We start from the raw sequence: 23,814 nt of genomic DNA, 5'->3' as shown, positions 1-23,814 counted from the left end.
TTTAACAAGAGGATAAATTCAGGCAATTTGTTTACAATACTTCTTGCATTTATCAATTTGCATTTAAGATCTGCAGTGTTTGGTGTAAAAGAAGTAAATCTTTCTTATTGGGCACAAAATATCTGCTGGGGGCTATAAAACTGAGCCTGCTTTCTGTCTTTAAGAGCATGGTTCTCCATTTCTCCCTTTGGAGAAATATAATATTCTGCCTTTTTTAAATATTTCTTTCTTCTGGGAGTGGGGAGCTTCCCAGAGGATTTAGGACGTCTTTCTTCATCTAGTCAGCCAATAGCATCAAAATTATGTTTTCCCATGTCAGCTATGAACTCCAATTCTGCAGTCTGCACACAGAACCAACCAAAATAATCGCCCGTTGCAGCTCCCAAAGATATTAAGCCGTTATTAAGCCGAGAGTGACAGAGGAGGTGTTTGGATGAACTTTAGCGTCTGGCTATGCCGCCATCTTAGTTAAACATGATTAGAACGACACAGCGTCCACATTCGGAGTAACGCAGAAGGACTTAACTAGAGATCGGAATTTTAGAGTTACGGTGGTTACGGCGCGTAACCACCTTCAGCAGACTCGCGGACTGTAAACCGTCTCTCATTGAGACACGCAACAGCCACGTCGCTAGGAAGGCCGAGCGAATCTCCTTCCGGTGCATGCTCTTTCAAGCGGGTTGTCTTCCGGGCCTCCGGCTGGGCGCGCAACCACGCATGCGCCTCCTTCTTCCCGCCGGCGGCGCAAGTCAGATCCGGCCAGAAAAAAGAGAGGCCTTAGGTCCGACGCGCCTGCGTAGTACTTTCTTTTCGGACGGCGGGCAGACCGGAGGCCTCTCAGGGAGTCAAGTCGACGGCGACGGCCGAGCGGGACTGATGGCAGAGAACACGCGCCAGGTCTGTAGGGAAACGGGCGAAAGAACGAGAAGCCTCCTGGTTGTGCGTGTGTTACGAGGTCTGAGGAAAGGTTTAATAATTAAAAAAAAGAAACCGTTTCGCCAGCCACGCTCGCTGAGGCAAGACGGTTGGGCAGCGAGGAAAAAGAGGGGAACCTGCTGTTGCCGACCCACGTCCCTCCACACAGTTGGCTTTTTCTCCCCCTCCCCTCGAGCTCGGCAAGGCCAGAGGCGGCGCTGTAACAACCCCCCCCCTTCCCGCCTCCGGTGGTCCGAAGGCGTGCGCGCGTGCGTGGGGGGAGGGGGAGAAAGGGGGACCGAGCGCGCGAGCTAGAAAGTGTGTGTGTGGGCGGGGGGTGGGGAGAAAGAAGCTCTTTTCTCAGCTACTTTTTGTGGAAGGAGCAACGCGAACCAAGGAAGGAATTTGCTGGCGTCGTTATACCCGGAGGGCGGGCGATTCTTAAAAGCTTTCTTTTCTTACTCGGCCCCGGGACGGAATGACCGGCGGAGCTTCAGTCAAAAAGGCCTGCCTTATATAGCGACTTTCTCTCAGCCATATTGCTCTCTTAAACTGGGATTGCTTTGCTTTGCCCGAATTGGCGCTTTTCGGTGTAGGTGTTGAACTCTATCGTCTATCCATCACGCGGGTTGATCTCCAGCCATGTGGCTTTGGGGCTGTGATCTCTTACGCTTAAAATTAAGGGTTTTTTTTGGGTAGGGTGGGGAAGCTGGTTGAGGGCATGATGAAAAAAAGGGGGGCGTAAATTATACTTGCATCGCTCCTCCTGATCAGAACTGGTCGGATACATAACTTTCTTTTTCGACTCGCTACAGTTTTCAACGGTCAAAGTTACAGTAAGGAATACAGTAGAACGGGCGTCGTGGCCGGTGGGTTTGCCACTGAAAAGGAAACGATATGGAGAGTTTAAGAGGGTTTTTTTTTCCAACTGCAGATGCCTAAAGTGTCTTATAAGGAATTAGGCGTTTTGAAGGAGGTCATGACAGAAATCGGCTTTGACAAGGGATCTTTAAAAAAAAAACGAGTGGAAGAAAGTTACATTATTCATTTACTGGGCCTTCGTTTTTGCTCGCTACACCTCATATCAGCTTCAGGGTGCAGTTCAAGAAAGGGTTGCTTTACACGACAAATATTTTGAGAATTGAAACTTGAGAATTGTGGTTACTTGTATTGTGTTTTTAGACCTTTTCTGCGAACCGAGAATGGTTTACATTTTTTCTATTTTGGAGGAAATGAGAGGAAAGCTTTTGAATAGCCAAATATTTTGCTCTAAAAGGCAGAGCTAATTTCCTGTAAATCTCGTTCTAGTGAATAGGTTCACTGTCTGAATTCTCCTGTAACTAAATCTTAGCAGATTTTTTATATAATGATGTTACAAAGTTTGGATAATTAAATCCCTGCAAGAAGAGAACCAAGCTCAGAAAGCAACCCCTTTTACACATGTAAATCTGAGGTGTCCTAAAGCTTTTTAACATATCTGCCTCTGAAGAGAGATACTTGGTACTGAAAATATATATAACCAAGCTGTGTGTGTATTTCCATTCAGCTTGGTTATGTATATTTTCAGTACCAAGTATCTCTTTGCAGAGGCAGACATGTTAAAAAACTTTTGGGTTTCTTTGTGTTCTAAAAATATTATACATAAAATCCATTTCCTCCAGAATGACTTTGGGACTTTAGATAATTCTATTATCCCAATTACAGACTGCTCTGTCATCTAGAAAGATCTTGATTATAGTTATTAACCAGTACCAACAAACTCAGAAGCATTGTGGGAGGATACCACATCAAAGTCTATCAAGTAGTTCCAACTTGATTGAAGTTAATACTTCCCTTGAGCCTTTGTGTATCAGTTAGGGATTATCAACTGATGCATGATCTTTAAGAAGTTAGATGTGATTGGACTTCTTGCCACTTTTTAATTGTAGGTTAGGGCAACTGATTTGCCCTTTTATAACTTAATTTGCTATGAAAGCTGCTGCAAATGATTGAATGAGCAAGTTATCTCTTGTATGACAGGCTCAGTTGCCACCTGTCCCTCCCTCCATTCAGTTGAATTTTTTGGAATTTGTTTCAGTGAGACTATGACTGAGAAAGCAGGATCCAAATAATAATTTATTCATTTGTTTTTATTGGTAATTGAGACTAGAGAAGGTGATGCTTAGATAAAAACATTTGGCTTCTGTGTTGGAATTCTGAAGTAGAGATTAATGGGAAATGAAAGCAGTACTACCAGATATATTAATATAGCACTTTATTTCAATAATTTAATTTATGAAATACAATGCAAATATTTTTCTTTTTCTTGTAATTTGTGCAGAACAGAGGTGTGCTAAAGTGGTATATTAATTATACATTATTATTTACTCCAGTTAGAATTTTAGCCACTTATTAATCAGGGTAGTTTAGTTGAGCTAAAATGGGCTGGAAAATGGTTTTTACTCTGATATTTGCCTTATACTTTGCTTTCAGTCTATATGTTAGAAAGATTTGACTCATTCATTCAGCTTTGATTGTCTAACTTTTAATTATTTTAACTCTCTATCAAATGTTATCTTTACTTAAAAAAGTCAGATGCCTATACTGTTTAATGAAAATTCAATAGACAGTACCAGTGCTAATCGTTTTCTGCATTTACAGAATATTTCATAAAGATAAAAAGGTATCAGTCGCTATGCAGAGTTCAGAACATACAGAAGACAATAGCAACTTGAAAAGTGAGAACATGGGTAAGGACACTGAGGCCAAGAATGAGCAGCCAGCTGACTTTAGCACAGAGATCATGAGTGTCATGGAGATGGAGCAGTCCCCTGACAATTCTCCTGCTGCCAATTCCCAGGAAGAGACTGTTCAGGACACTGAAATACCAGATACAGAAACTGTAAAGACATCTGATCCTGAAAATTCATTCCCTGCTGACTTTGACAAGTTTTGGAAAGTAGTTGAAACCAACCCACAAGATTTTACAGGTTGGGTTTACCTCCTTCAGTTTGTAGAACAAGAGGTAAGTAATTATATATTTTGGCCCAATAGTAGTGTTTTTCCCCCTACTGTCCAATACTTGAATGTACAAATTCTAAATTCCATGCTTCTAGCAATTATATCATCCCTCAGGTTCAGTGAAGTCATGTTAATATTTCACATTCAATATTGTAAAATTCTTTGTGTGCCACATGTAAGAAATGGATGAATTGAGTGGAAAATGAATATACAATTGAGGGCTGTTCATCTTCCAAGTATTTACTTTCTTCCCTTCTTCCCGTTATTTCCTCAAAAGATAACCTTTAGTATAAGATTTCTTCCACTCGCCTACATTGTGAGTGAACGTTCTGGCACTCTTAAAATGTTCTCAATATTCATTCAAAAATTCTTGTGATAGATTTATTTTTTATTTTATTTTTTTTGGTAGAGAGTATGGGGAAGGGTCCTACAGCAGCAGTTTTCTTCTCTTACAGGCAAAATAAGGGCAGTGGCTGTAGCTCTTTCAGTGTAGGAAAACTTTTGGGAGGCAAAATGTTAATGTCTGTAACAGCGAAGAATAGGGATATGGAAGGGCAACGGGAGTGGCTGCAACAGCAGTGACAATAATAATGATGTGGGTAAGGTAATCTAGAAGGGTGGAGAAAGGTAAGACAATAGTGAATGGACCATTAAATGTGGAGTGGACAGTATCTGTGGCTCTTAGGATATATGCATTAAGTCTCTGTTCCTCCATTCTGTTGGAGTTCAACTATCCTTACTTGTAACTGGGAAAAACTGAACTGAAATAAAATATTCCCATATTAATGAAGGGAGAATAAGTTTCTATATGTAGATATTGGAGATGCAAGTGTTAAACAATTGCTGTCCCTGAACCTGCATGGGTTTTTTTGTGTGTGTGAAATATTTTGGAGTGAAAAAAAAAACATAGTTTTAGAAATAGGTACAACATTTTAAGATTTTTATGGGTTTAAATTTTTTTTATCAGTGCAAAAGTATAGAATTTAGAAGTACAGCTACAATATGTTTTATGAATCCCAAGAATCTAGTTTATCTGTTGAAGTTTCAAGGTCTTTTTGATACATGTTTGTTTAATATACTTAAGCTTTAAGATACTGAACCCTCTTCATCACATGTGTGAAAATAAAGCTATCTAATATTTTGGAATAATGAAATATTGTCATGTATATTTTAAAATACAGTGAGAGCTTGATTTAACCAACTCCTTATTCAGCAAACTTCAGGATTTCTGTACAGATGTTGCAGACTAGTACTTTGCATTCACAGTAGATTAAGAGAGGCATTTAAATTTATATTAACTTTTCCTTAATGTTATAACTGGAATGTTATGTATGAAGACTTTTATGCAAATATATGAGTCATGTCAGTTGCACCTATTTGTGCAATGCTCTTATGACATTAATTCAAATGATATAAATTCTTTAATATTTATTTATTGGACAATAGGCAATAGCAAATATTCCTTCTTTTTCCTAATTAATGTAATAAATGAGGCTTTATTGTAGTTTGGATGAACCATGTGGAATCTAGAAAAGTGATTAAAGCTTTGCCTCTTGATAGCAGATAATTCTTGATCGAGCTGGGTGATCCAATCAATCCCATATTCTTCAAAAATAAGAATAAAAATTATCAAAGGAATTATTTTGTCTAATGTTACCTTAATTGAACCAATTAAATCTGATTGCTGATAACAAAATTTCCTTCAGAGAGAATGTAATACAGATAATCTTCAATTTACCTGGTAAAATGACTGTCATTTACATAGTTACAATGGCTTCAGAATTGTTGCTTTGCAGCCTGTAGAACACTTCCAGTCATCATCAGATGTTTCAACAGCACCACCACCACATGACTGCATTTCAGGCGCTTGGCAACCTGTTCTCACTTCTGACCAAGCCCTCAATCTCGTAAATCACTATTTTCAGTTCCCTACTCAGTGAAAATCATGAAGATCTAAGTTTCCTTTTTGTACCCTGTGGTGCTCTCCTGTGTGCACACACAAAAATTCCTGCTGAGGTGCGGAAATGGAGCTTGGAATCTTCATGATGTAAACTTTGTTTCTGCTTCTCACCAAAGGAGTTCCCTTCCATGCATGGAGGAGAACTGACATCTTTTTGTGGGGTGCAGAAAAATAAGTTTAAATTGTGAAAATCTGAGCTTTGATCTTTATGATTTTAAGCTTTTCTGTACCCCATGAACGGATTTCAGCTGTCTTCCACCCACAGAAAGGAACTCTTCCAGTGAGGTAAAGGAAGGGATCGTAGATCTTCATGTTTTAAGCTTCTTTTCTGCATCCCACTAAATGATGTCAGCTGTTCTTCATGCACAGAAGGGAAGTCGTCTGGTGGAGTGCAGAAAGGGCCTTAAGATTTTCATGATTTAAGGCTCATCTGCACGCCATCAGAGGAGTTCCCTTTTTGCACATGGTGGACTGCTGACATCCTTCTGCAGGCTACAGAAATGAAGCTTAGATCTTCAGATCTAAGTTTCTTTTCTTTCTACTTCCTACCAGAGAAGTTCCTTTCAACTCACGGAGGGGAGGGGAACTCCTATGGCAAAGCAGATGATGTACAAATTAAGGTTTTTTTTCACTTCCAATCTACTGCAGAGTCTAAAACTACTAAATGCTGTCCTCTATATTTTCCCCCCAGAACAATTTGCCAGCTGCAAGGAAAGCCTTTGACAGTTTTTTCACACATTACCCTTATTGTTATGGCTACTGGAAGAAGTATGCAGACCTTGAGAAGCGACACAGTAACATGAAGCAGTCAGATGAGGTATGTATATAGAGGTATGCTGCTGTTGCTCTTGGGTTCTGTGAGCCAAATGATGACCAAACCACTGCATTGCAAGAAATTCTTTGGCTGCCAGTACCTGCCACTTTCATTCAGGGTTTTCTATTTACACTTGTCACTCCTGTTGGCCTTTGGAGCTAATATCTTCTCTCTTTGTTGGCAGGTGCGTTAAACCTCTACTACAGTTTGTCAAGCTTTGCAGTGCAAGCGTCTGCATTACACTGCAGCTTAACAAGTAGGGCAGGGCTTTTCTGTCACTTACATTATACATTTATTCACAAAATTCAAACGCTGTGGTTGGTTTTGCTGGTCACCATTGCTACATCTTGCATTTTTGGTCAGACGCTGACATTGATGCTCTAAAGGGTCTGTGCCCTATGATCTGTATCCCAAAGCCTGCCCACACAGCCTGGTCAGATGCAGGGACTGCTGCGCTTTGAAGATCAAGACTCCGCACGTGGAGATCAGAGCATTGCCATGTTCTAGCCAACCTCCACCCAAATGGTAATGGTAGATTATTTAAACAAAATTCCAGTACATTAGTATTTCGTAAGGTTCACCAGATAAGACAGTGTTGCCTCTCTCATATAACCCACCTAGAGGTTCAAAGGATAGCTATTTAATGTTCTCTTTGTAGGTGTATCGGAGAGGACTCCAGGCGATACCTCTTAGCGTTGATCTCTGGATTCATTATATAAATTTCCTCAAAGAAACTCTGGATTCCAGTGAGGAAGAAACCGTTGGGACCATTAGAGGGTAAGTTGGTTGAAAAGAATCTTAATGTGTGTATCATCCATGGTGGAATTGTACTTAGGGATGTACTTGATTATATGAAAAGACACTTCAGTATTCGGCCTGAAGGAGAAGCTTGAAATTAGAAATGCCATTTATAGCAGGGGCTTCAGAAACTGAGGATGTATAAGGTTGAAGTGTACGTGTTTACTAGTTTTCTGAAGGTCAGATAGGAGACCAGATAAAAATCTGGTCAGACTTCAGAACACCTTAGCATATATACATGGGAATAAAAATGCTATGCATGATATATGTGGTTTTATAAAAATAATAATTAACAGCCTAATATATAGCATCCACGCTTGCCATTTTTTTTTAAATTTGCATTTATATCCCGCCCTTCTCCGAAGACTCAGGGCGGCTTACACTATGTTAGCAATAGTCTTCATCCATTTGTATATTTATATACAAAGTCAACTTATTGCCCCCAACAATCTGGGTCCTCATTTTACCTATCTTATAAAGGATGGAAGGCTGAGTCAACCTTGGGCCTGGTGGCACTTGAACCTGCAGTAATTGCAAGCAGCTGTGTTTATAACAGACTGTCTTACCAGCCTAAGCCACCAGAGGCCACGATTTCTTCTTTCAGGCCATTGATATCCTGATTGGGCCTGAAAGAAGTTCCACAATACTAAAAGGATTAAATTTGAAGAAAGTGTGTCTGTTGTAAGACTGCCAATTTTTCAGTCACAAACAATGCAGGTGCTTACTATTGTATCCCGCTGTAAATAGCTAAAAGGTTTTTGTGCTAAATACTCAAAAATCATGTCTCAGTGGCTTCATTCTTTTCTAAATGAAATATTGCTAATTCATTATGTGATGTATTTTGTGGTAATGAAAAACTTCCTTGATTCCTAGGACATATGAGCATGCCGTGCTTGCTGCTGGGACAGATTTCCGTTCAGACAAACTCTGGGAAATGTATATCAATTGGGAAAATGAGGAAGGCAACCTGAGAGCAGTGACTACTATATTTGATCGTATTCTTGGAATTCCAACACAGCTATATAGTCATCACTTCCAAAGGTATAAGGATTGTAATTGTTTGGTAGTGTTCTTTTGTTAGTATAATTGTATGGTACATTTTTACACTTACATGGCAATATAATCTGACCTACCAGAACAAGGCAGAATTCTTTTCCTGAGTGTTTTTGAAAGTCTATCCAGTCATATTTTTGCAACATTGCACGGAGAACTAGATTCCACAATGGTGTTCTGTAGATTTTTCCTGAATTGAAAATCTCTCAGCCAATCTACCTCTTGGATTGTTGTGGGATTTGTAGGAGTTTTAGGTATCTTCACCGCTGTGAAGTGGGCCAAATATATAATAAGCAGGATAAAAATATAATAACAACAACAACTACCCATTGTCATCAGGGCACTTGGTACCATGTCCAAGAATTTTATAAGATACATCAACAAATTTCAGCTTCCTGCAATAACACCAGTGGAACTACAAAAAACTGCGCTATTTGGAACATCGTACATCTTAAGAAGGTACTTGGTTGATACCTAGGACGCTGGCAGCAACCTGTATCAACCATTAATACCAGTCAAAGGTATTTGTGATACTTTTTTGAATGTTCAGTTGACTGAGTTTCATGTTTAATGAATGAAGTAAATAATAATAAAGCTGTAATGATCTTCACACTGAAGTATTATCCAAACCATTTTTAAAATGCTTTTGAGATTTTCAAAAGATTACTGATTTACTACTCTTACCAAAACAATTTTAAGAACAGTTAAGTTACTGTGTAAGGATTTTGACTCTTGGGTATAGGATGTGATGCTAATCCACTTTAGTATTTTTGTGTCTGATAAACAGATAAAAAATACCCCATTTTGCCAAAGAAAGAGCATAAAAAATTATCTATTAATCTCACGTGTTTTCGTTTCTAATGAAATTTACTTCCAGCAGTCTGCATATCATTTGTCGGGCAAGCTCTTGAGAAATTGATAGTATTGCTGAAAATGCACCCAAAGAGGTTATACACCTTTTTATCTAATGAGATTGCAGTGGCACTGGGGTTGACCTGTTCTGAAATTTTGTAGAGGTTTAAGTTGTTCTTAGACTCAATAGAAGGATCTACTTTATCTTTAGGTGTTCACAACTCTGCGTGTATATAGTAAGCTTGGAATAGCTAATATTTCACCTTGAGCCCTGTACTACGTAGAAGTGAACAAAATAGTAAGATTTTCTACTCTTTGTTTTTTTTGATATATTGCAGGTTCAAAGATCATGTCCAGAATAATCTGCCTCGAGACATTCTTACTACTGAACAATTTATTCAGCTGCGTAGAGAACTTGCTTCCACTGCCAATAATCATCATGGGGAGCATGAACCACCTCCAGATAACCAACCTTCTGGAATTGAAGATATTACTGACCCTGCTAAAGTAAGCAGTCAGCATTTTTGAATAAGTTTTCAGTTTGGAATGTACAGTAGACAATTTCTCTAGGGCTAACAGTTTTTTAAATAATTTAGCCAGTTGTTTGGAAATGTTTTTGTTGAAAGTGCTATTAAAAGTTATGTTCAGAAAATTGTTTCTATACAGAAATACCGGTGTATATGCATTTACTCATACATTCTGTGTACTCCAGTTCTTTTTCTTTATCTTTCTGCCTTTTAAAATCTGTTGGTGCTCTTGGTTTTCCATTCTTTTCATTGGATGTTTCTGAAATGTCATCTAATAATTTTAGTGTCCTGCTTCAGTGCAGGCAGCGTGTCATTTTTCCCACATATTTATATAAAAACTTATCAATTGCAAACACCAGTGTAGATATAGTTCAGGGAGATACTTTTAAACAGTTGTATTGTTCTGGTAAACTAGTTCAGGTAGCTGTATTTAACACACTCATACAAACAACTAGAACTCTGTAAGGTAAAGCTAATAATTCTGCCTAGTTTGGTACTTTTATTTTAAAGTTTCCAAGTATCTTTAGGTGGAGGTATGCAGTTTAATTTCCTTACGCTTACATGTCACTTACTTCCTATGGAACAGGAAAGGTTATTAATGGAAGGGTTCTGACAATTCGCCATAGCCAACTTGCTGTGACAAACACTAATATCAAAGAAATGGTGGAGTAGACTCATTAAGAAAGAATGCAAAAGGAGGGACAAAATGGAATGTGAATGACAAAAAATATATTTTTTATTTATTTTGAATAATTAAATTGATTTGTTGAATTACCTGTGGCAATTTATCCTATTCTAGGTGGAAGGGTGTGCTGATTTTACTGTACCATTTTCTTCCTGTTGGTAATTGTGGTAAAACTACAGGATAATTTTTGATTAGCAGAACATCTGGAACATGATGGCTTGTTCCAAGTTCAAAACATCTTCCCCATCTTTTTGTACACCTCTGTTTCAGTTATTGCAGTAGGATATTAACATGGTATATTGAATAAGCTACATGTGGCTGGGTTTCCAAAACATGTAAATTTATAAACCATGGCTTACCATTTATAGCAACACACTAAGACTCAAAAGAAAGAAGCCACATTTTGTTTTGATATTGGTATACTTTAGTCACAGACAAATGGTCTAGCACAATCCTATCAAGTTAACCATTCTTTAAGATTCTTAGAGTGCATTGATTGATGTTTCCAATCTATGGGTGGTCAGGTATTTTGATAAACAAGGTTGTGGGACTAGAAGATAATTGTTTCAACTTTTTTATTCATATTAAACTAATATATATCAGCAGTTATATTGGAATACATCATATTTCACAGTCGCACTAGAATAGTTTTTTTATTATTCCCATCCAGAGTAGGTACCTGTTTCAGAAATTTCTAATAAAAATGCCTCTTTGCCTGAATTGTATTAACACTTCCAATGTCTGGTTTAGCTTATCACTGAAATAGAAAACATGCGTCACAGAATCATTGAAATTCATCAAGAAATATTCAATCACAATGAGCATGAAGTTAGCAAGCGGTGGACTTTTGAAGAAGGGGTAAGTTCATTTGAATAATCTTGTCAATGTTGAGGGTTCATACAATTTCTGTCATGGCACTGCATATGAAAAAGCCTCCCTCTAGAAATTAGGCTGCCCCATTGCTAGTAGCTTTGCAGAATCTTAAAAGAGATTAAGGTTTTTCTATTTCTGTTTTATACACAATAGTGAAAACAATGTTGTCATACTGTTTAGTTGATGGAACATTGCCTTGGCTCTTCCATTTGCCTTGTACATAGTAACACATTGACAATTTTTATAAAAGAAGCTGCCAGCTGCATGTTTGTGGCTTTACAAAACAATATCTGACCATTGCTAATTAACAAATGTGCCAACTTTAGTGAAAACATTGAATATATTTTTGGTTGCCCAAAGTAGAATGTATGTAGGTATTTCATTTTGTACTTTAAACTGCTTTTGAAACAGGGCACAGAGGAAAAATAAATTATATCTGTTCTCATTTTGCAAAATTAGAGGTTGCACCTGGATAGTAAATAAATACTGTCTCCTCATTCACACTTCTTTCTTAGTATTTTAAGAAAATATAGGACTTTGCCAAGTTTTCATATGTAGCTTTAGGCCAATTTTTCAGTCTTTATACCATAGAAATGCATTTGTACTAGAAGTACTAGAATTCCCAGCAAAAATGGCCTATAGTAACAGTATAGACCTAAAATGTATGGAGGTAGAGTTATCAAACAGGGACAGCTCTTCTGCAGATAAGAACTATAGTAAGAGAAGTTAGAAATCTGTTTCACATATATGGGATCCTTTTCACACCTATCACTATTTGAACATTTTGAAAGTTCAGCACATGCTCATCTGTTTTTCAGTGGTAGAAAACTCTAAAATGCTATGATTTTAGGGTTACTTCAAGCATTTAATTAAAGATTGGGTCTTTGTTGGAAGAACATACATCTTTGCTCATTTTCTACCATTTGCAATTTATTCTATGTGACTCCATATAACCACAAAGGCCCTAATGTGATTTTTCTCCCTTAAAATGTTGTCCACCATATTTCAGACAGGAATAAGATCATGCCTGCACAAAAGGTTGGATTAGAAGACTTCCAAGGTCCCTTCCAACTCTTATTCTGTTATCCCTGGCATCTCCAGCCCTAGTAGTATGCTTTTTTTCCAAGGGCATTTACATCTGACTCTGTAGCTTCTTGCATAAATTTTGCTTGAAGACATGCTTGGTGTTTCAAAGTATCAATTGTATGGGGTTCATTGCAGTCTTCCTGATCCCTCAAAATGGGCGAGTCAGAACAAATAAATACTATAAATAATTTCAGTAATTTAGGTGTGGTTCCAAACCCTTTGTACTCTCTTTAGCGTCTTGCAGTCAGCACATATTAATTAATGACTTTACAATAAAGACAATTTGTGTTCTTGAATCATTATACTTTATAAGTATAATGAGTATAATTTTTAAAAAATTCTATCCTAAATGTCCAACATTTTTCTGTTCTTTCTCCTCATAGCTGTGTGTGCTAAATTACTAAGCCAAGGTCTCACAGCAAGCATGTTTTATTTATTTAATGACTCTTTGCATGCTGCTTTTCATTTAATTCAAGAAAGAAGAGAATTCTGACTGTTTGCCAGAATATTTGGCTAGACCCAGAGTAAGCAGAAAACAAGATAAAGATGAGTTTGGGCATACATTGTCTTGTAGAAGGGATCTTCTTTTTTTCCCTGTAAGATAGGAGTTTTTATTCTTGCCATCATACACAAATCTTCTGAAAGTTTAGTGCTTCTTTAGACTTAATGATTTTGTTGTATTTACGCAGACCTTTTTATTTCTGAGTGACTTCCTTGCTTGTCTATAAGCTGTTTATATTGCTTAGGTGATTATATTCACTTACAGTCTACTAGTGAAAAGCAACACATGTCCAGGAGCCAGTGTTCGCTTTACACAATATTTTGTTTTGATTCTTGTTCTTCCTTTATTTTTAGAAAGCTTCAGTATATCCAAATTGGATATATTTGGATATGATATATTCAACAAACAAACTGGTTTTATTTGAGGATAATATATAAGATTATGAAAGTAATAATAATAAAAAATATTAAATTTATGTGCTCCCTGACTCCAAGAGAGGGTAATTTGAAGCAACAACAGACAAAGAATAAAGATCCCAATAATGACCAAAATGAATAGTTAGGATCAAAATAAATACGATTTACTGAGATAATTCAGTTTTTTAATAACTGTAATGAGCACAATGTAAAATGAAATTTGTTTTCATGACTTCCCATGTCATGTCCATTTCAGATAAAACGACCTTATTTTCATGTTAAACCTCTGGAGAAAACCCAGCTAAAGAACTGGAAGGAGTATTTGGACTTTGAGATTGAGAATGGAACTCATGAACGAGTAGTGGTTCTTTTTGAGCGTTGCGTGATCTCCTGTGCTCTCTATGAAGAATTCTGGATCAAAGTAAGGGGCGTTTCTCCTATGCCAGTTCTACTCTTTGCAAACATTGATGATCAGTGACTAACCTTCTGTACTCTTGTTTGAATGTTGTTCATGTATAACTATATCTGTTGCATTAGGAGATGGTCTGCTTGCAACCAGATTTGACAGCTGCATATGCCAACTTCGTTGCCTCTCTTCGTCCTTCCTTACAGAAACTAGTCTAATGGTTCAATAAAGGTGCTGAATGGGTTTAAAACACAAGAATTTTATAGTTCTCTCAAGTATTTAGCAACCCAGAGTAAGCTGGGAATCATTCAGTCTCTGCTCTGTCTTCAAATGCAGTATGCCAAGTATATGGAGAACCACAGCATTGAAGGGGTGAGGCACGTATACAGCCGGGCCTGCACGATACACCTCTCGAAGAAACCGATGGTGCACTTGCTCTGGGCTGCTTTTGAAGAACAGCAAGGTGAGGAGTAGCTGGTGGCCATATAGGTCTCTCTTGAAATGACTTATCCTTTTAGATTCTGGCTCCAATTGCACTCTGAGCATACCAACCATCTCCCCTTTCTTTGCATGTGTCTACATAATATCTTGTCTCACAAGCGTTTCTCAAAGTTCCTGCTGAACACAGTGTTTGATTTGCATCAAATTAATCACAAGGCCAGGTTATCTGTGTGGCTGCCGTTCCCTAAGGACATCTACCTATCCTACCAGGTTAAATGGAGTGAGCACACACTCCTAGTCCCTTTCTTTAAACATTGTCATCTGATGGAGCTAGGAAGCATGCCTTTTCTGTGCCAGCCCCTGCCCTAAAACACCCCCTTCTCCCTGAAGTTTGGCAAGTTTTATTCCTAAATCTGACGTACTAAAGACCTGGCTTTTTTCCTAAGTAGCTGTGATAAGACAAAGCTATTATTTGTAATCACTGCTCATCAACTGCCCTAAATGAAATAAATGTTTCTTTCTTCTTTAAACTTGGTATTCTGAACAGAAAGTTCAGGGAGAGTTGAAAACCTTTAATTTCTACTATGCCATCAAGTAATTATTTCCCCCTTTCATGCCAGCAGGACCAAAAGATTTCCTGTAGATAGTAAATTGTACTTATTGCCCCTCAGCAGATTGAACCAAATATAAGGTTGCAAAAGGAATTTTCTGCTCTAGTTCTGTTTGCTTTTTTAAAATCTTTTAAGGGCCCCATTAGTGGATGCTTAAGCATCCATCTTAGAGACTGATCTCAAAAGATGGAGATTATCTATACATTGTTACAAACATAATGATCCATGTTCACAAGGCTGGTGCTTTAATAATCAAGGTGACAGCTACCAGTTTTCTCTTTGCCTAACAGTAATTCCATGGTCCAAACACCTTCTAAAACACAACTCTATAGAACTATTGATTGTCATCGAAGTCTTGCATCCACCATTCAGACTAAATCTCAGCCAAGGAGCCAGGTTCATTCAGATTTGAGCTAGTTATAACTGCCCATCTGGAAATAAACAGTTCTTTTAGACTTTACATTGTGACTCAGTCTCTATCCAGACCACTCTGGCCTCCCATGGAGCATCAATATTCAAGCTCCTTGAAACCACCTGGCACATTTTCTGCCAAAGAGAAAAGGAAGTGGCACAAAAATCATTTTGGATACTGGCCTTTTTTGTAAATGGGTATTAATTATTTAGCACATTACATCATAGATTTCAATGGTGGCTTTGATCCTTTCAGATTCTCAGATCCTTTCAGATTCTCTCCTTTCAGTATTGGCCTTTCAAACCCCTCTGCTTAGTAAATGTGTTTGTTGGAAAATGGTTTTCCTCATGAGCATAAATTCAAACAGACCTCTCTCTAAACCATGGGTCTCGATAGAGATCCCACATTCACATCCAGATTATAATATATCCTGCAGAGCTTCTTCCTCTAAATCTTCTGTGCTATCACAAAAGCAGTATTGCAGGTTGTATATTTGGAGAGCAGTCAGTCTCTGCCTCAAAAGAACTGCCACCATTATTCCAGTCACTTGTCTTTGTTTATAAAGTACCTGCTGTGACTACCAGGTGAATCTGAACCTGATTAGCTTATTGATAAAAGATAGCCTCAATGGGTATCATAGCTGATTCCACAAGAAATATAGCCAGGTTTTTGTTTTGTTTTTTATCAAGATGCCACTGAACAACATATGCAGGCTGGCAAGATGGTCCTCTATCAATTCCTTATTGAGACCCTGCAGGTTTAGCTCATAAAGCTCAGTTGAAACCTATGAAACTAATTCTGTGTGAAACAGAACCACATTCCAATTTCTGCTCCACAAGTAGTTCCCAACTTTGGACAATTATCTGGGAAATTCTTCTAAAGGCTGGTCTTCAGGCAGTGTAGGGAAATGGAACACGGGACTTATTGAATGAGATCTTCTTTTCTGTTTTTGGTATCTATTGTTCTTCCCTTAAACATCTCATGTTCCATTGCTTGCCAGTATTTAAGCTCAGGATGAGGGAGGTCCTAGTGAAACTGGGTTGATTTCAGAAAGGATCAGTATGGTTGGATGGAGTGTAATCTGGAAATTTCAGGACTCTTGGTTAGGTTATAAAGACATAGGATACAGTAGCAGCAAACTACTTCTGTCATCCTTGCCAAGAAAAGTACAAGATGCACTCACTAGGAATCAACTTAATGTCACGGTTCAAAGTAACACCCCCAACGGAATAAGACACTGAGGCTTGAAGTTCCTCAAAGTTCCATTTTATTAGAGATGTCATATTAGCACATCAAAGGAAACATATCCCACCCAAAGGAAAGTCCAGGTCCCTGCCCAGCACCCACATATCCCCGCCCAGCACCCACACCATCCCATCTGGAGATGCCTCCCAGTCACCCCTTTAAGTGCAGGGCAAGATGTCCTTGACTCTCTGAGAAAGTAATGTTGTTATGACTCTATATCTCCCTTGCTCCATACAATCCCCCTCCCAATTTCCCACAGTACTAAATGTGGCAGGACAGAATGCCCAATACAAAAGTTGTCACTGCAGTTGTCAAATTATTAACACGCTTGTTAAGTGAATCTGGCTTCCCCATTGCTTTTAGGAGGGCACAAAAGGTGATCACATGACTCCGGCAAACTGTAACCATAATAACTACATGCCAGTTGCCAGGTATCTAAATTTCGATCTCGTGGCCACAGGGATGCCGCAACCATCGTGTGAAAAGCAGTCATAAGTCACTTATTTTCAGAGCTTTTGTAATTTTGAACGATCACTAAACGAATGGTTGTAAGTTATGGACGACCTGTACTTGGCTACTTAAAATTCTGCTCCAGTTAAGGCTATTACTGTCAATTAGGTTTTGGAAACTAACAAATGAAGTGAGATTCTGTATCGATGCTAAATTGGAGTACCTATTGCTTCCTTTATTTGCATATCTTCTTTCTGAACCCCCTGTGGCTCTGTGAAGCAGAGATACTTGACTGCTGAAAATCCAACTAATTTGCATTATATAATATCCTTCATCAAGAGTAAAAAAAGGGCAAAGCGTAATCTTGACGTTGGGATGGAGCAATATCCTAATATATTTGATGGGCTTGTGTCAATTTGCAGTTCCAAGTGCATGCATACTCTCTCTCTTACTTTTAGGGAATATCAATGAAGCCAGAAGAATTCTGAAGATCTTTGAGGAGAATGTTTCAGGATTGGCCATGATTCGTTTACGAAGAGTTAGTTTAGAACGGAGACATGGAAACATGGAGGAAGCTGAGCACCTGCTTCAGGAAGCTGTGAAAAATGCCAAATCAAACTATGAAGCCTCTTTCTTTGCTGTAAAGCTTGCTCGACACCTTTTCAAAATTCAGAAGAGTCTTCCAAAAGCCAGGAAAGTTCTTTTGGAGGCCATTGATAGAGACAGGGTATGTAATTTCCCCACTGTTGGTTTGTGTGTCTTATCTTAGGAAGAAGTCATTATAGCTGGCAACTGTGATGATTCCTTTAAACTCTGCAATGCGCGTAGCTGCAGTATGGAGACAACAGTCCCTCTAACCTGACGTTGCTTGGCTTATCATTTGTCTGGTTTCTCCCTAAATTTCAGGCTTCCTTTCCAAAGCAAATCATTCCGGCATGGGAATTACCTGACATTGAAAGCATAGTGATGCCATATCTTGGTAGTATAACGTGGCCAAAAGTGGTACATCACTGTACCTGAACTGGTTGTGTTCAAAAGAAGCAATGCAGATTTCTAGATAAAAATGCAACTATATATTATAGTAGGAAATGTTCCTGGGAGAGCAGAATTATGTGGCATAATTAGGCAGGAAAAACCAAATGCATAGAACAAGGGTGTTTAGCCTAATGAAGGCTTAGGGGAGACATGATAGCAGTCTTCCAATACGCTGCCACAGGGAAGAGGGCACTGGTTTATTTTCCATAGCATCTGAGGGCAAAACAAGAAAGCTCATCAGAGAGATTCAACCTACAAGTAAGAATAAATTTTCTGACAGAGCAATTACCTAACTCAGTTGTGGGTGCTCCATTGCTGGAGACTTTTAAGAAAAGATTGGACAACCATTTGCAGGATAAGGACTCCTGCCTTGATTGTGGAAGGGCTGGACTAGGCCTCCAACATCCCTTTCAACCCTAATATGTATGTCCTTATTTGAGACCATATTTGAGATAGTTCCTCTCATATTTGTCTTTAGAAAAGAATGTTGAATATCGTGAACTTTGTTTAATCCACAAGATTCCATTCAGATGCTACAATACATGTGGCCATGTATGGACAAAACATATAAGCGTCCAAGGCCTTATACTTTCAGTATGTACATATTTTGATTGAGAGCAACGTTGTGGCCTAGTGGTGAAAATGCTTGCCTCCCACTCTGAAGGTTGAGAGTTCAATCGTAGATCGCAGATTTTCTCTCCTACGATGCAAAAAAAATAAATAATGCAAACTCTGCATAGGCAGCAGAGCATCCAACCAGTATCCTGAATAGGGACTACAAGGTTGTAAAAAGGGAGAGTTTTTAAAAAAATGTTTTGATTATGGTGCAAGACATCAACAAGTTCTTGCAAGTGTATATTTATAATGAATAAAGACTTTCTTCTACAGTATGCTTTCTCTTAGTAAAGTACGGTATATTCTGATGAGTTGAGCCATTTAATTTTCTAGGTATTGTAAAGTTGCTGATAATTTCTTTAATGGAAGTAGGATAGAGGGCTTGTTACAATTCTTATTCTCAAAGATTGGCTCAACTGTCAAGAAGCATTTTTACTATTAAGACCTAATATTTTGGCCTCAGGTTGTTGCTGTAATTTGAAACCTGTTGCAAAAAGCATATTTGTGCAGTGCTCACACAAAAAGATAATGACTGTCTTCTTGCACTGGATGATTTCACTTAGTAAAAAGTGTAGGGCTGCCTAAACTTAATTTGCCTTTCTGTTGTTTTGTTGGCACCTGATCTGGCTTTTTCCTCACACTGGAGAAACTGAACTAGGAAATCTGCTTTTTGTGTATGCTTAGTCTTAAAATGTGAATTGAGCAGGAAGCCTTCAGGAACAGAGGAGGCATTTTGACATACAGTTTTACAAGGAGCACAGCTAATTGATTTATGTACCTCAGACACTTTGGCTGAGTTTGTATATATAAGCCATGGTTTACTGAAAAACCACACATATATGATAAGTTGTAAATCATGGTTGTAACTTACATCTGGTTTTACATAGCACAAAATATGGCCTGGAAGAACCATTCAATAAAAATGTTTGAAATCCCCTTTTGGGTACTGAAGGTGACCTATTTTTTGCCACTTTTTCCCTTGTTTTATTATTGTATTGGCTTTGGATTTTTTTTAAATCCATAAGCTTTCAGACTTGTTGGGATTCAGGCAGCATAGAAATTTAATTAATACATGATAAGTTTTATGAACTCAAGCCGTGTTTTCAATTTCATAAGGTAATTGCGGTAGATACATTCTGTCAATTTCAAAATAAAATGAACAACAAAATACTGAGTTACTCAAGATTCTCATTCATATGTTTTAAGCCAGAATTTAAATCATGCTTTCAGGTTTATTGCCAAAGTTTGTTACCTGATATTCATTTAGAAATTTGAGGAAACCTGTAGATTAAGCATAACTGTTAAAATACAAACCTGGCCATTCTCAATGGTAGGTTAACATATGGGAACTTAACCTGACCTTAAATTATGTTGCTTTTTGCATAGGATAATCCAAAACTGTATCTCAATTTATTGGAAATCGAGTACAGTGGAGATCTAAAGCAGAATGAAGAGAACATCATTTTGTGTTTTGACAGCGCTATCAATGGAACGTTGCCTATAAAAATTAGGATTATATTTTCTCAGCGCAAAGTGGAATTTCTTGAAGATTTTGGCCTGGATGTGAACAAGTAAGATTTATTTTCAGTGATTGCAGTCTTTGATTTTTGGATTCATGAATGGTTTGTAGCCTACAGAGATCAAGATGATTAAGCTGTCTTTATACATTTACTCAGAAATTCCAATCCTAAAATTTATTTTCCATTTTACTCTGACTGTAATGTTGTGTTTTCCCGAAAATAAGACCCTGTCTCATATTTTTTTGAATCCCGAAATAAGCGCTTGGCCTTATTTTTGGGAGGTTTTATTATTTTGGGGCATGTGGAGCAAGACGGGACTCCTCTTGCCATCTTAACTGATTTCCAGCTCTGTCTCCCTAACCAGAGGAAATGGTGGATGTTGGCTGTACATGCAGGTAAATATTTTTTTTGGGGGGGGGGTGTTATTTTAGCGCATGCGCTCGAAAGCCCAATTGAGTTTATTATCCGGGGAGGGTCTTATTTTTGGGGAAACACAATAGTACTTTCAAAAGCCAGCTGTGTTGACAGACGGTGAAAGCAGTATATAAAACACATGCAGGATATGTCTCGAATAGAAATCTCAGTTTTCTTTCTTTTTTCCTTTTGGTAGGCTTTTGGATGCTTATGAAGAACATCAAGCCCTTCTGAAAGAACAAGAATGTTTAAAAAGAAAAGCAGAGAATGGGTACACATATTTTCTTTCTAGCTAAGAGTTCTGGATTGCTTTTTTAAACATAGCTGTTATTTACTGTTACATTTTTGGAACCTTACCAATGACAATACATGTCTGAGCTAATTAAATGTAAACAAAGTATATCTTGAAAGGAATTGTGCACAGGTGGTCCTTGATTACGACCAAGCCTGTCCATCTTGGTCATAACTTGGTGATGGTTGTAAAACAAGTTGGTCACATGATGAACGACCAGATTTTATTTTTTGAAGCAATCATTAAAGCAAAACAGTGGTTTGGTTTTGCTGAAAACTGGAAATGTTGGTTTTTGACAAAGCTGCTGTAAAAGGTAGTATGACTGCAAGACACTGCAAATAGCTGTACATGTAGCCTGGTTGCCCAGCACCCAAAATGCAGTCAACTGACCACAGGTGTGAAGCACTGTCAGAACTTTGAATTTAGATGGTAAATAGCCCGTAGGTAGGTCTCTCGGAACTAAGTGACCTGTTGTAAGTCAAGGGCTATCTATATCATATTTTCAGAAAACATGAGCAAGAAAAATACTTTTTTCCTTGATGTGATCATCAATATTGCTATGATCATTTTTATATGAATAGAACAGTTCACACTTTAAAGATACTTAAATAAATGTATAGGCAGCAGTAGTAAAATGTGCTTGTATGCCCTTTACATACACAATCTTTAATTCTGTCGAAGGAAAAAAATAAAAATTGGGACTTCTTTGCAGATATCATTTAAGATTAAACAGGAAGCTCAAAAATGATCTATTTTCTTGAAGAAAACTAAGGAAAGTTTGTTTTAGCCCATGAAGCCACTTAGGACTTTAAATGTTGCATGACATATTTAATGTACAAAGTTTATGTGTAGTGTGGGATATTGAATTAGTCTTCAGTTTAAAATTCATTATTTAATAATGCTGTGACACTCTGGAGAAACTTTTGACTGTTGTAACAAATAAACCTGCCTAGGAATACAGCCACCATCTTTCTACTCAAGATTGGGGGAAGGGCCCTGAAAAAGGCTTCAATGTTGAACTCCGTATTCGGCACCCTCTGCTGAGGGTTTAAATTTTGATTAAAAGTGACTGCTCTTCACAGTTTACAATAAGATAGGAAATGTATGGCTAAGTTCAACATGCAGGAAAGTAATAGCATTTCCTCATACAGTTGGGGGGGGGGATCAAAAATTTCTGCAAGGGTCTTGCTTCATAAAGAAGTGACACAAACTATTTTTGCAGCTGTGAAGAACCAGATGAGAAACGAATTCAGAGTGATGAAGGAGGTGTTATGTCTGGACAAGTAGCTGATGGAGATATGCAAGCAAATCAGGCAGCCTACAACTACAATGCCTGGTATCAGGTGAGCATCATTTATTTGGAAGTTTTTGGACTAAATACTTAAATTCTGCCCGTTTCCCTGCAACTGAAGTTATTTAATTTTAAAAATGCAGCCCAGCTTAATAATGCTTTAAGAGTGGGTCGGTATGCCTTAGTACAAGCTTTGCAATAGCAAATGGCTATTGAGGGCTCCCAAATCCAGCCTTCAGAGATGTATGACCAGTAGATGGCAACAAAGAGTTTGAATCACATGGCTGCCATCTATGGCTCCCAGTTGTGGCAGTAATCCTTGTTTGGCAATCATTCATTCAGCAGCCTTTCAAAGTAGCAACAATTCTGAATGAGGGCACTTGAAACCATTCCTTCTGGTTGCACTTTGGATACTTGACAACTAGCATGCAGTTACCATGGCTGCAGCATCCCAAGGTCATGGGATTGCCATCTGCAATCTTCACTGCCAATTTCGAACAAACTTAATGGGAAAACTTACAGTAAGTCACAAATGGGAATCCTGGGATGCCATGACTGTGCACGATTCACATAACAGTGGTAACTGGAACTGCCGTCATATGACATCAGCTTTATCAACTGAGTTATCAAATCTCCTTATTAAAAAAGGGCTGTGTATTTTACACCTTGAGAATCTTACTTTTCAAGTTATTTTAATTGTTAGCTGCTTCATATTGGAGCTTACAGCATTAACTATAGAGGGTATTAATTTTCTCTATTTTTTCCCCTTTAGTACAATTACTCAAATGCATGGAATTATGGACAATATTACCAGTCATCTTCAACCTGAGCAGAACAATTTAACAACAAATGGAGTTTCACAATGTTTTCTTAAGGCTTTTCTTTTGTAAAAGAGAAAGAAATAGGGATGTGAACAAACTGTCATGTGATTCTTGTCTTTTTTGCATGTATGATGAGTTGATTTTTCACATTTTTTCTTGTGACAAACTCATATTGGTATCTTGCTGTATTCCAAGTCTACTGAGCTATTAACTTTCTCAATAGTAAAATTATCAAATGATGATTATATGAAATAGTGTTGATGATTCGTTGGGAAAGTTAATTTGCAACAATTAACATGTATTAATACAAAAATTTACCCCTGCAATCTCGAATATTACCCAAGCCAGGAGATACTTTTTCTTCTGCAGTAAAATATGCCTGAATATTCACAAATCCCACATCCCTTTTCCTGCATCTGTTTGGTTTTTTTTTTTACCAGTTTACAATTGCAGCACCCAAAAGCTGCGAGCTTTTAGAAAAATGTTAACAGATGAGGATGCATAATGTATAGGGTATCTCTTTGAGTGACTAAAATGAAGTGTGTTACTAGAACCATGCTCTGTCTTAGGATGGATTTTGTATTGGAATTTTCATGTGTAAGTTTAGTTTTTTGTTTAAAATGCCTTTTTGTAATAAAATCAAATTGTGTAATTTTTCTGAACAGTAGCTTTTCCTTAGGGGTCTGTTTATCAAATTTATTTTGGAACATGGCTTCTTTCTGATGGTTTCACTTGTACTGCTATTCAGTTCCAGGTTTCCTTTATGGATTGATTCTGAAA

The 23,814-nt window shown here is 37.8% G+C and overlaps 1 protein-coding gene and 1 non-coding gene across 3 annotated transcripts; both read left to right on the top strand.

The window, feature by feature from the left end:
- The first annotated feature begins 724 nt into the window (after positions 1–724).
- On the top strand, positions 725–23,686 carry PRPF39 (pre-mRNA processing factor 39). Of its 2 annotated transcripts, none has more exons than XM_058163152.1 (14): positions 725–897; positions 3,556–3,919; positions 6,567–6,692; positions 7,348–7,466; positions 8,361–8,528; positions 9,731–9,899; positions 11,355–11,462; positions 13,738–13,902; positions 14,224–14,350; positions 17,505–17,773; positions 20,083–20,267; positions 20,827–20,901; positions 22,145–22,265; positions 22,986–23,686. In XM_058163152.1, the coding sequence occupies exons 2-14, from the start codon at positions 3,590–3,592 to the stop codon at positions 23,040–23,042; spliced, it is 2,019 nt and encodes a 672-aa protein (XP_058019135.1). In that variant the 5' UTR covers positions 725–897; positions 3,556–3,589; the 3' UTR covers positions 23,043–23,686. The 2 variants fall into 2 exon arrangements, with proteins under 2 accessions (XP_058019135.1, XP_058019136.1); XM_058163153.1 differs by lacking the exon at positions 725–897 and adding an exon at positions 1,283–1,507.
- Positions 17,833–17,916, top strand: LOC131189408 (small nucleolar RNA SNORD127). Its single transcript, XR_009153022.1, has one exon. It is a non-coding gene; the product is annotated as a small nucleolar RNA SNORD127 (small nucleolar RNA).
- Positions 23,687–23,814: the final 128 nt, after the last annotated feature.

This window comes from Ahaetulla prasina, chromosome 1, assembly GCF_028640845.1.
Source record: "Ahaetulla prasina isolate Xishuangbanna chromosome 1, ASM2864084v1, whole genome shotgun sequence".
NCBI classification, from domain to species: Eukaryota; Metazoa; Chordata; class Lepidosauria; order Squamata; family Colubridae; genus Ahaetulla; species Ahaetulla prasina.
The sequence above is the reverse complement of the archived record's forward strand: the minus strand, read 5'-3'. Positions and strand labels throughout refer to the sequence as shown.